The 12,525-nt window shown below is 45.6% G+C and overlaps 1 protein-coding gene across 1 annotated transcript in view; it reads right to left on the reverse strand.

Annotated features, from left to right (window-relative positions):
• The window catches only part of MYO5C (myosin VC), a 1,267,761-nt gene that overhangs the window by 1,025,434 nt on the left and 229,802 nt on the right, over window positions 1-12,525 (reverse strand). Inside the window, exon 3 of the mRNA XM_078684841.1 lies at window positions 3,267-3,438. Coding sequence (XP_078540967.1) covers window positions 3,267-3,438 — 172 coding nt within the window. The remainder of the gene's footprint in view (window positions 1-3,266; window positions 3,439-12,525) is intronic.

Raw genomic sequence — 12,525 nt, forward strand, 5'->3', positions numbered from 1 at the left:
GCTAGGGTTCGAGAGCTCTTTGACGATGTTGAAGAGTTCCTTGCTGTTGTGGGCGTTGTTGTCTAGTCGTTCCTTGAATGCGGTATTCTTGGTGGTGTGGATCAGCTGGTGGTGTTTTCGAGTGGCGAGCTTGAGGGTGGTCATGTTGTCTGGTGTCAGGTCTCTGCCCCAGGCTTTCTCGAGGGCTCGGCAGTTCTTCTTAGAGCTCTTGAGTTCGTCGGTGAACCATGATGCTTTCTTGTTGCCGGGTCTGATGGGGGGGTCTTCAATGGAGCGAGGTCGTCTGCGCAGGTGCTGATCCACCTTGTGAGGTTGATGGCGGCTTGGTTGGGGTTCGCTGAGCTGGCGGTAGTGTTCTGGCTTAGGGATGTGGCGAGCTGGTCGGCTGTGATCTTGTTCCAGCTTCTGCGGGGAACCTGTTGCGGGTGGTGGTGGAGCGTGGTCCTTCTGAAGCTGAAGTGGACGCAGCTGTGGTCTGTCCAGTGGAGTCCGGTGGCGTGGCTGAAGGAGATGTGCTTGCTGGAGGAGAAGACGGGGTCGAGCGTGTGGCCGGCGGAGTGGGTGGGGGTGGTCACCAGTTGCTTGAGTCCGAGGTTGGCGAGGTTGTCCAGCAGGGTGGTGGTGTTGCGGTCGTTGTTATTCTCCAGGTGGAAGTTGAGGTCCCCTAGGAGGATGTAGTCAGCGGAGGAGAGGGCGTGCGGGCTGATGAAGTCGGCGATGTTTCGCTGAATAGTGTGCGTGGTCCCGGGGGTCTGTAGATGAGGGTACCTGTGAGGGTGGTCTTGGGGTCGGTGTGTATCTGGAAGTGCAGGTGTTCGGCGGCGGCGAAGGTGTCGTCGGAGCTGGTCGTGATACGGATGGTGTTCTTGTGGACGATGGCGATGCCTCCACCGGTCTGGTTGACGCGGTCCCTCCGGGTGATCTTGTATCCGTCTGGGATGGCGATGGCGATGACGGGCGCTGAGGAGGCGTTCATCCAGGTTTCCATGAGGAAGGCGACGTCTGGGGATGTGGAGTCGAGGAGGTTCCAGAGTTCGACGGCGTGTCTGTGGACGGAGCGGGAGTTGAGCAGGATGCACTTCAGGTGGTTGCTGCTTGTGCTTGGCTTTGGCCGGTGCGGTGCAGGTCCGGATGCAGGAGAACTTGCAGGATTGGCAGGTGAAGGGTCCGTGGGTGCATCCTGGGGTGGCTTGGTGGCAGCCGGGGGTCCGGCCAGTGTTGAGTGCGTTGAGGGTGGCTGCGTCGTAGGTCCGGCGGGTGGACTGGCTTCGTCAGGGGCCAGGGGTCCTGGCGCAGGGCGCGGGCCAGGCGCGGAGGGGCGCAGACGGGCTTGCCTTTGGCGCGCCTTCGGCGCACAATCGGCGCGCCCGCTGCGCGTACGCATGCACTCTGCCATAAAGGAGAGTGGGGCGGCGGGGCAAGGGAGGAGCAGCTGGGAGGCAGGAGCGGGTGGCGAGTGGGGGGGAGCGTGCGGAGATGCTGGAGGGAGCGGGGGTGGGGCCACGGGGGAGCAACGGCAGGGAGCGGGGTTGGGCAGGGAACAGCGATGGACAATGAGACAAACTTACAGGGCAAACACGAGCAAACGAAAAAACGGCAGCAAAATCAAACAGCTGACAACGATAAAGACAAGCAGGCACATGGACAGTCAGGGACAGGGGCCAAACCAAGATAGGGGCAGTCTTGACTCGGCAGCGGCGGCGGCAGCGGGAGGAGATCGGGCACACTCGGGGTGGCCACGCGGCAGGAGGAGCGACCGGGTTGACCAGGTCAGGTCAGGTCACAGCTCCTTGCCCCGTGAGCCTCTCCTTATGTACCTTTGTGGGAGGAAGGAGCAGTAGGGAGGCGGGAGCGGGGTGGTGAGTGGGGGGGAGCGTGCGGAGATGCTGGAGGGAGCGGGGGTGGGGCCGCAGGGGAGCAGCGGCAGGGAGCGGGGTGGGGCAGGGAACAGCGATGGACAATTGGACAAACTTACAGGGCAAACACGAGCAAACGAAAAAACGGCAGCAAAATCAAACAGCTGACAACGATAAAGACAAGGAGGCACAGGGACAGTCAGGGACAGGGGCCAAACCAAGATAGGGGCAGTCTTGACTCGGCAGCGGCGGCGGCAGCGGGAGGAGATCGGGCACACTCGGGGTGGCCACGCGGCAGGAGGAGTGACCGGGCTGACCAGGTCAGGTCAAGTCACAGCTCCTTGCCCCGTGAGCCTCACCTTATGTACCTTTGTGGGAGGGAGGAGCAGCTGAGAGGCGGGAGCGGGGTGGCGAGTGGGGGGGAGCGTGCGGAGATGCTGGAGGGAGCGGGGTGGGGCCGCGGGGGTGCAGCGGCAGGGAGCGGGGTGGGGCAGGGAACAGCGATGGACAATGGGACAAACTTACAGGGCAAACACGAGCAAACTAAAAAACGGCAGCAAAATCAAACAGCTGACAACGATAAAGACAAGCAGGCACAGGGACAGTCAGGGACAGGGGTCAAACCCAGATAGGGGCAGTCTTGACTCGGCAGCGACGGCGGCAGCGGGAGGAGATCGGGCACACTCGGGGTGGCCACGCAGCAGGAGGAGCGACCGGGCTTGCATATTCAAAGATAGCCAAGCCCCATAGAAGCTGCATCTATTCCCAGGCAAACTGTGTGACTAGTTTGATCATGTAGGCAAATTGTCTCTTCCATCAGCTGCCATGTCATTCAAAAATGTGCGCATTATGTCCTAAATCTATATGATGTACCAACCACCTTGAGATAGCCAAACGCCTGTTTTTTTACGAGGACAAGCAATATTCAATATTATAGAATACAGTGAATATTATATTTACTTTAATTATTTCAAAGGTATTACAGATAGTACATTTATAAAGTTTAACTTACAATTGTATTTAAATTGAACATGTAGGCCACATGACCTTTTCCAAAGCCCTCTCTTAAGTACCCCCTGCAGTTAAGACTCTAAATACCTACCTATACAAGCTGGCATCTTCATAACTCGGTATGATTGTCGTCTTGCTTTATCAGACCCACACCTGTATTCTTAATGCCCAATCTTTCCTCTCACTCTCTTAGTTTCACAGCAGATGTGCCTGAAATCAGCCTACGGTCAGCTTAAGCTGGAATTCAATTAAATTACTACAGCATAATTAATTATGGTTATGAATTCTAAATACTTACATGACCAGAAATGAATTCAAATGTTAGCATGGCCGATCTCAATATGCACTGAACATCTTTGTGCTTCTGTGGCATTCAAGAAAAGATATCTTCGGACTTACCACTATAGGTGTAGATAAGCTTGGATTCCACAAAGCGAACTCTAAGGTTGTGCAGAACAGCAGGTTCGTGAAGGTAACTGAGTGCTGTAAGGTCATTTTCCCCCACAAGTATATCAGGATTTCGCAGCGGTGGCAGATCTCTCTCTGCGTCTTCAACTGAATAATCAATAGCCTAAGAAGAACAAATTGTGCAATTAAAGATAGTCAATGCTCTACAATGAGTTGTAGTCACCAGAATTCATGGTCATCTCCATGTCAAAAATATATCCATTTACTATTATCCTTTCCCCCAAGATAACTTGTAACAAGCCAACATTCAACACAGATTCATCATAGTTGTGGAGGATATTGGTTCATTTACCTTAGAGATCCTTCACATGACCTCTTCTGAGCTCAACATAGGCAGTTCCTTACTTTAAAGAACCTCAGCATTTGCCTATGATTGATCTGCTACAACACAAAGTCATACAGGGATATTGAGTTGTGTCCTAACTTGTGGTCCATTATTGTGGTGGTTCCTTTGCTGCACTCATGCTCTTACAACTGAGTGAGGTGGAAATAACATACAAGAACATAGCACACAAGCCAGACAACTCATGTCCTCTATCAACTCGTTGCCATTGCCATGCATAAAAATAGTTTCTAGTGAAAAGCATTGCGCAACATATTGGCATTGCAGTATAAAATCAAGCCAAACAATTTAGGTGATTGAGGGGATTACTGTACTTTAATGAGTCTGATGCATTTCAATCAAAGGTTTTTGAGAAAGTATTATACTCCAGGAACACACGAGAAAACCATCAAGACCACATTCCTCACCACCTAAGAACAAAGCATACTGAGCATAATTTTTACTAACAGAACATCATGTGGTAAAATATGCAGTAACATTCAGTTCAGTAGGATGTTCCTCCACTGGTTTTTGTGCACTTCTTCTCTATTAGTTAAAAAGCTACAATTATATTGTATTGTATTGTAGTTGCATTTAAATAGCGCTTACTACCCCTGACGAGGCGTCAGACAGAGCGCTTTTTCGGCAAGTAGCCCGCTACTCCGAAACCAATAAAGGATTAGTAGTGAATTAGTACAGTGAAATATGAAAGTAATTTGAGTGGTGGGTATGTTAGTCAGTTATTTGGATTGAGAAGAATAGCGAAGGGATAGATGAGGGAAAACCTTTGCATTTATATAGCGCTTGCTACCCCTGATGATATGTTGAAGCTCTTTTTTGGCAAGTAGCACACTACTCCGGAACCCATAAAAGGACTAGTCGTGAATAAGTATAGCGACATATGAAATTAATTTGATAGGTGATGTTAGTCTGGTATTTGGATTGAAAAGGATTGAAAAGGATGGTGGAGGGATAGAAGAGGGAAGGACTTAGACTTATTTTGTTTTGCTTTGGAGGTCATAGCTGTAGGAGGAGGCTTGGAATGAGTAAAAGGGGTGTGGAGGGGAAGAGTGCGAGGGAAGGGTTCCGAACGTTTTGTTTTGGGAGATCGGAATAGTAAAAGAGGCATGAGATGATGCAGGGAGGTGTAGGGTAGGGAAGAGTTCAGAAAGGGTTATTTTGGTGATCATAGTATAGTGGGTATGACAATGGCTTTTGCTCTTCCCTTACTGGATTTGGGGAATTTACACCAGGGCAGGGCGGTCTATAATAAAGCAAATGGACACTTTTTGGACGTTCAAAAATATTACTGAAGTGAGCTCAATAGTGAAGACGGCTCATGATATACAGCATACGCGAATGTTATACAGCATTTTAAGGCCCAAATGGAAGAGGTACGGAATTTAGGTTCGAGATCTGCTGGTCCCAGTTTTTTCAAACATGGCAAGTCATCATTGAAACTGTTAAACCAGGAAATTAATCGCCTAGTTCGAAATCAATACATTCAATTTGTAATAGGTGAAAAGCAGGAAATCAATTGTCTCAAGCGAATAAGAAGCAGCCGTAACTTAGCGAAAAGAGAAGGCAGTTTGACGCCAAACGGATTGGGTTAAGGGAAGTGGCAAGTGCGAAAGGCTCAAGAAAGTATTGGCACTTGATCGCGGAATACTTTGACTCAAAGAAGAGGGCTTTACCCATACTGATTCCAGAGAAGGAGTGGATGGATTAAATCTCTTCACTATATAAAAACAATAGTTTAGTAGCTCCAGTAGCGATATACATAGAGGATTCTTCTCTCCTGGGATATGGTCCCCTGTCAGGGGATGAGGTAGTAGGATTTATAAAGAAAGCCAGAACCTCCGGCGCACAGGGGCCGGATGGAGTTTCGATTGCGTTAATCAAAAAGGAGTCAGCTGCATGGGGATCTTTTTTGGCGCTATTGTTTAACAATTGTTTTCTAATGAGTAACATTTCGCTCTCTTGGAAAGGGAGTATCATTGTCCCTTTGTAGTAAAAGGGTCCGAAAACTACACCAACTAGTTTTAGACAGATTGCTCTGTTGGATGCTTCGGGCAAGTTGTTTGCAAAAAGTAAAAAGTATTTATGTAATCTACAACAATGGGCCCATGATCAGAACATTTTAACTTCAGAGCAAGCTGGCTTTATAAAGAATAATGGTACTCTGGACAACATTGCAGTCGTCCAGACCATGGTAGAGAAATATGTCTTCTTGCAAAGTATGCCAGTTTATATGGCATTTATTGACTACTCCACAACATTTGACAAAGTTGACCGCCAAACAATGTGGAGAAAGCTTGATCAACTTGGCATTCCACTGCACCTCTTGGGTCTAATCATAGAATTACACACAGATACTTGGTGTCAGGTCCTGATGGGAGGTGTGCTGGGGCTATCACGTAAGATTAAAACGTACAATGGGCTAAAGCAGGGTTGCTTGTTGGCCCCTTTATTGTTTTCTTTGTACATATCTGATCTTCCCGCCACCTTGAACTCAGTGCGTGGGGATGCCCCTAAGATTGGCACAATGTCCCTTGGCTCTTTATTATACGCGGATGGCGTTGCGGTCTTTGATTTAATGCCTATTGGTCTACTGTGTTGTCTGGATGTCCTAACTAGATATGCAGAAGCCCACTTTTTGAAAATTAATATTGCTAAAAGCAAAATTTTGGTCTTCCGTAAGAAAGGCCATAGACCAAAGAGACGTTTTAAGTGGTCACTGGGGTTTGGAGAACTGGAATAGGTGGATTCCTATTTATATCTGGGTAAGGTGTTTTTAAAAACTGGGTGAGATCCAGACCACATTAATCTCTGTGTTAGCAAGGCTGTCTCCCAGGCGGGAGCTTTAAATAGATTTTACAAAACTTTTAGGAAACGCCATTTTAGTCATGTTTTGTCAGTTTTTAAGGTAGAAATTCCCCCCTCATTAATATACGCTGTTGAGGTATTGGACACAAAACACCGGCTTTCCTTTGAAAGAGCTCAAGGTCGAATCCTTCGTCAAATTTGCAATTTAAATTCTCAGACTGCTGCACATGTCTTATGCCTGGAACTTGGTTTAGTTTCCACATATGTTTTATCTTGGGCTGCGGTTTTGAGATGGGCTATTGGGGGGAGGAGGGCACTCTCAGGGCTGCTTTGATATTAGAAATCTTTGATAAATTGAGAGAACATTCAACATTTTTTAGGTTCTTCGCTCAAGGAAATGACTCATTTGGGCTTACTGTGAATTTTGATTCCCCCATGTCAAAAACTGCACTAAAGCTGTTAATAAAGAAGTTTGCACCCTCTATCAGCTTGGCTAGAGACATCGACTTGAGCCAGTCCAAGTCTCGTAAAGAGGTCGTTTGTGGGAGTGCTTTGGGGAATAGACCACAGGCCTATTTAACATGGAACCTTCCTCATGGATTCAGAAGGCTCATTCTTTTATTAAGAATTAATTTGTTGCCCTTAAGAGATGTTAACAGTATTTGGGGCAAAATTCCTAGTGAGGAGAGAATCTGTGATATGTAATGTGCCAATCGCAAATTCAAGATTTTAATCATGTGTTATTTGTTTGTACGAAGCTGCAAAAGGCCAGGCATATGTTTTTAAGGCCTGTTTATATCAAATATAATATTCATTCTGCCTTGGAGGCCCGTTCATTTGCTTTGTCCCCTCCAAATGAAATGGTTTGATTTAAGATATATCAATTTTTTAAAACATTTCAGGTTAAGCAGTAAGTATTTGGATGGCTAGGAACTGCCCTAAGCAAAACTCCATGAAGACGGAGGTGTTGGTGTTTTGGGAGCAGCCTTCTTTCTGGATCCCTGATTGGTGGCCATCTGTTTGGTCCACTTCCTTAGCCGGTCAGCTGTGTTAAGAATTTGGGAGTCCTATAAATAACAGATTTCCCTATGTAGCACAGGTCAATGTAGTGACCTCGGCAGCCCTTTTCCTAATAATCATGAAAATGCACCCTTTTATACCAGGCCATTTTCAGAAAACTTCCCTTGTCTTATCTAATGTCTATGATTGCAACAGGTTTTATCTCAGTGATCATCAGCGGGTTCTTAATAAGTTAAAAACCTTGAAGAATGCTGCAGCCCAACTGCTGTGAAAAATTTCCAAATTTCAGTTGGTCTCAAAATACATTGTAAAACTTCACTGGCTTTCTGCTTAGACAAAGGGTGACTTTTAAGGCTGTGTGCCCTGTGTTTAAGTCACTGCATGGAATTGGTCCAGATTTCTTGAGGAGGCGTGTCTCCTGTTACTAACCAGATAGGTCTCTATGCTCAGCCTCTGCCAAATTGTTGGTTTTACCAAGATTTAGATACGTGAATTGGGGAGGCAGACGTTTTGTTTTCAAGCCTGGAACACTTTTCCTCTTTACATTAAAGTCATGCCCAATCCTCTGGCTATAGGAAGTCACTGGAGACATGGCTTTTCTATGATGGGTAATCTCTACCTGGAATCTTTTCTTTTTTCCTGCGATCTCAGTTAGAGCCAAGACACCTTTTGGGCATTTGAGTGCTCTAGAAGAATACTTAACATAATATGGCACCTTTAAATACCTGTCCATTAGGATGGTGGAATATTGCCCAAAAAAACTCTACATTCTCAGTTGCAAGGCTGCTGATGATTCCTTTCACCAAACGGAAGAAATTGGGCAGTTCAGCCTGCTCAGTTCTTGTGACCATGTACTGGAAGAGCTTCCTCTTCCACTCAAATGTCTCCCTGAGAACAAATCTTTCTGTATGCTTCTTTACACCCATCTGTTTAAGTTGTAGGGTATAGGACACCTTCAACTGGTCATTTGCCTCAACTCTGGGAAACACTTTCAGCAATTGTTGTACTTTACAAAGACCCTCATTCATTCAAGGGCTTATATAGAGTGTTGAAACAAGACATAATTGGAGAGATTGAATCTGCCCTGTAGGTACACCGCTTTGTGCTACCAAACAAGACAGCAGATTATGTCGTTTTATAGGTTTAAGGGCATTGAATAAAAACATTCTGGTTGACAATCATCCTGTGCCAAAATATATGTGAATAAATGTATCTTTTGAATGGTGCCACTGTTTTTCTCAGATCTTGATTTTAAAGACACTTATCTGTAGGTGGAATTACTAGCCTTTTACCAACATTCATCATGCCACTTGGATTATTTTTATTTTAAGCGCTTGCTATTTGGTCTGGCATCTGCCTCATCTGTGTTTCAGAGGGCTATGTTCCGCATTTTTAAGGACATGGATACCTGTGTTAAGTTATTTTTCTTCTGAGGGTGTTGCGCCAAAGCTACATTTGGCTGATGCCATTCTGAATTTCCCTGTTCCTGATTATAAAATCAAATTATCACTATCCTGTGAAAGTCATCCTTTTTGCCCTGATGACCCCCATGTATTGACTGATACTGGTGGTAATAGACTCTGATGTGCCCCAGACTCAGCTAGCCAGGCCCAGGGTCGTTCTCTGATGAAAAAGATATATGGTAATTACGTATAATTACAATTGGCAATGACACACCCCTGTAAATCCATAGTATATAATAAGGCAAGGGGAATTCAAACTACCTGTAAGTCCCTAATATATAATAGAGCAGGGGGGTTGAGAGGCCAAAAGATTTCCTGCACTTAAGTGTGCACTGAAGTGTGCACTACTGTGTTGCCTGTTGTTTATTTTTAAAGGAACCCTGCTTCAAGTCTTTAAAAAGTAGATTATATTGAAATTCGACTTTGGAATTAAAGGTACTTCCAAAGTGGTAATCTACCTTATTTCTACATATAAATATCCCTCATGGTCTCCCCTGGGTGCCCCAAGGGTGGGTGTCATGTAACTATAGGCAGTGACATTGTGAGATTTTAAATAACCTGGTGAGGGAAAAGCTGTCAACTTTGTTTTCCCTCATTGTAGAATATTAGCTACATAGGCAATCATTTGAATATGTATAAGTATTGCTAGGAAGGGGCTGAAAATGTAATTCGAGGACTTAAAAGACTGGCAGTGATTAATTCAAATTGCCACTGCTGAATTTATTATAACTAGTACAGAGAAGAAGTTATAGAAATGTTTTTTCTGTGAGCGCAATCCAGCCTTCTAGCAGACTTTCTTGACTGGTCAGAATTAACGTTCTTAGCCACGCTGCTTTGATGAGTTGATAAGTGGCCTTCATGCAGCAGTGGTTATCTGATTGGGGAGCTCTGCAGCTGCAAAGAACAGACCAGGTCGGGGGCTGGGTACATTAAACTGGGATTAAAAGAGAGCAGAACAGTTGGAAATCCCACCAAGGCCTATCCCCTCTTCCTGTACCCCCAGCCGATGGCAGGCCCAGGATTAGAATTTGCAGAAGGTCTGGAGGGGGAGTGTTAACAGAAATGAGCCACACTAGTAGAATGGTTTAGCCCGCTCTTACTCTAAAGGAGGGAAAATCTCCATCTTGAATTTTAAAGTGCAATGCTTTATGGGACAAGAATATTCCACACTTTGTAGGAAACGGTCATGCTTCTTCACACACAGGTTTGCTTCATGAAGGGCTGCTCCTGTTGCAAACTTGTAACTACAGCCCTGAGGACTTTACATTGCTTCACAAATTAGTTAAGAGTGGACTCCATTAAAGCAACAGGTTATCAGAGCTTAACTGCACTTTTTACCTCAAGATGTCCCCAGCCTGGAGTGCGTCCAGTCGACTTTTAAGGATTAGGCCAGGTGTATTGTGGGAACTGTTGCCCCAAACTTCCAAGGACCATCTCAGAGATTTGAGACCCTTGGATTTGTGTTTTGAGCACTTTGAACCCTCAAGAGGTACTTCGGTAAGAAGGTCCAGAAGTTTGGAACAACTTTTGGAAAAGCTCCATAAGTGGACCAACCCGACAGTGTGTGTCATCTAGGAGCCTTTCATTCTCAAACCTCACACTAACAGGAATGGAATGCAGCATTTCCTTCTAAAACTACTTGCAGGTGTCTGGATGATTAATCATTTTAAACATTGTGATTAGGAAACCAAATGAATTTAGAAACAGAAACCTAACCTTTGATGAACATTTAGTCAACCAGTGGTGATATGTCAACCACTGCTCGCAATGTGAATTTGCGTTCCAAACTTAAAGACTAAAACTTTTAAGTCAGATTTATGCTTGGAAAGAATAACAGCACTGCAGACTGTCTGTTTCATCTTCCTTCCGATGATAATAGTTTGGGCAAATCACTTAATGAAGAACTCTATATGGTTTCTGACATTCAGGATGTGATTGAACAATCCTTTTGGGGTCCCTGGAGGAAGCATGGATCAAAGAGGATCATGATGAAAAGATTAGCTCCTAATTCAAGCAATTAATGAATGTACTTAGTACTTAGTACAAAATACAACCTTGTTTTTAGTGCTTATAAGTGTGTGTCCCACTTCAGGACAAAATGACAGCCTTACTAACAAGTGTACATCAGGGCCATGTGAGTATGAAAGCACTCAAGTATCTGGACACAGAGGTTGGTAATTAATTGAGATTATGGGACATTTGCGCATTTAGTGAAACACAGGCTATTATATCTCCACAACCCATGTCATCTGTGCAATGGCTAAAAGCAGCTTTGCAAAAACTTGCTCTATACATAGTTGGTCTTTTCAAAATTAATTTATACACTGTAGAGAATCTCTGATTATTAAAATGATATTTGATATTTTGGGAGTGTTTGCTTTCACTGATTTCTTTCAGTGTTTCTTTCACTTATTGGTGAAATGGCTGGCTCCACATTTGACCACAGATACAGAATGGGTAAGAGCGTTTGATACCCCAGACCCTTTTCGAGCAAGCCATTATTGCTAGCAGGTCAACTGCCAAACATCATAGGCATTAAACATTCAATGAGTATTGGGTACCTGTGAAAATAGTGCTGCCACCATGCACAAGGAATAGTGGTGAAACCCTGACACAAGACTTTTCATATGTTATGTTATGTTATTTGTGTCTTTTATAGCGCTCGGCTACTCAGAGAGTGTCCCGGCGCTTTATTGACAGCCTGAAAAAGACAAACACAACACATAAATTAAAAGAAAACGGGATCAACTGAAAAAAGGAGTCTAGGAGGCAAAGAGCCAAGTTTTCAGGCTCTTCCTAAAAGCCAGCAAGTTTGAGGTGCTGCGCAGTGTCAAAGGCAAAGAGTTCCAAAGCTGTGGAGCCCGAGACATGAAGGAACGACCTCCAATACGGGCCCTCCTCACGCGAGGAACAGTAGCAAGAAACATCGACTCTGATCTCAGAGACCGTGACGGATGATAAAAGACAAGCCTCCTTTGAAGATACTTAGCCCCTGCAGCATACAGGGCCTTGTGTGCCAGAGTTAGGGTTTTGAAAACTATCCGCTTCCTGATAGGCAGCCAATGGAGGGACTGCAGCAAGCCAGAAACTCTGACTCGCCTATGCAGGCCAAAAATGGCCCGCGCTGCCGCATTCTGGACCACCTGCATCCGTTGCAGGAGATATTCCGACAGGCCAAGATATAGGGCATTAGCATAGTCCAGTCTTGAACCAATCCAGGCCTGTACCGTAGTCCTCCTGTGGTCCTCAGATAGCAAAGGAAGAAACTTCCAAAGCATACGGAGGAGACCAAAGCAGGTGCCAGTGAGGGCAAGGACCTGAGATCTTAAGGTCAGGCCGTTGTCAATTTTGACCCCCAAATTCTTAGCCAGCTGAGACGCACGCACCGGAGGAGACATGTCAGCAGGCCACCATACCTGCCAGTCCGGATCGGATTGACAGCCGAAGAAGAGAACCTCCGATTTGTCTGAGTTGCACTTGAGGCTGTTCAGTTGGAGCCATTGAAAAACAGCCCCAAGGCACTCCCGGATACTCTCTCCATCAAAATCCTCTCCTTTCC

Source organism: Lissotriton helveticus, chromosome 3_2 (assembly GCF_964261635.1).
Source record: "Lissotriton helveticus chromosome 3_2, aLisHel1.1, whole genome shotgun sequence".
Taxonomy (NCBI): domain Eukaryota; kingdom Metazoa; phylum Chordata; class Amphibia; order Caudata; family Salamandridae; genus Lissotriton; species Lissotriton helveticus.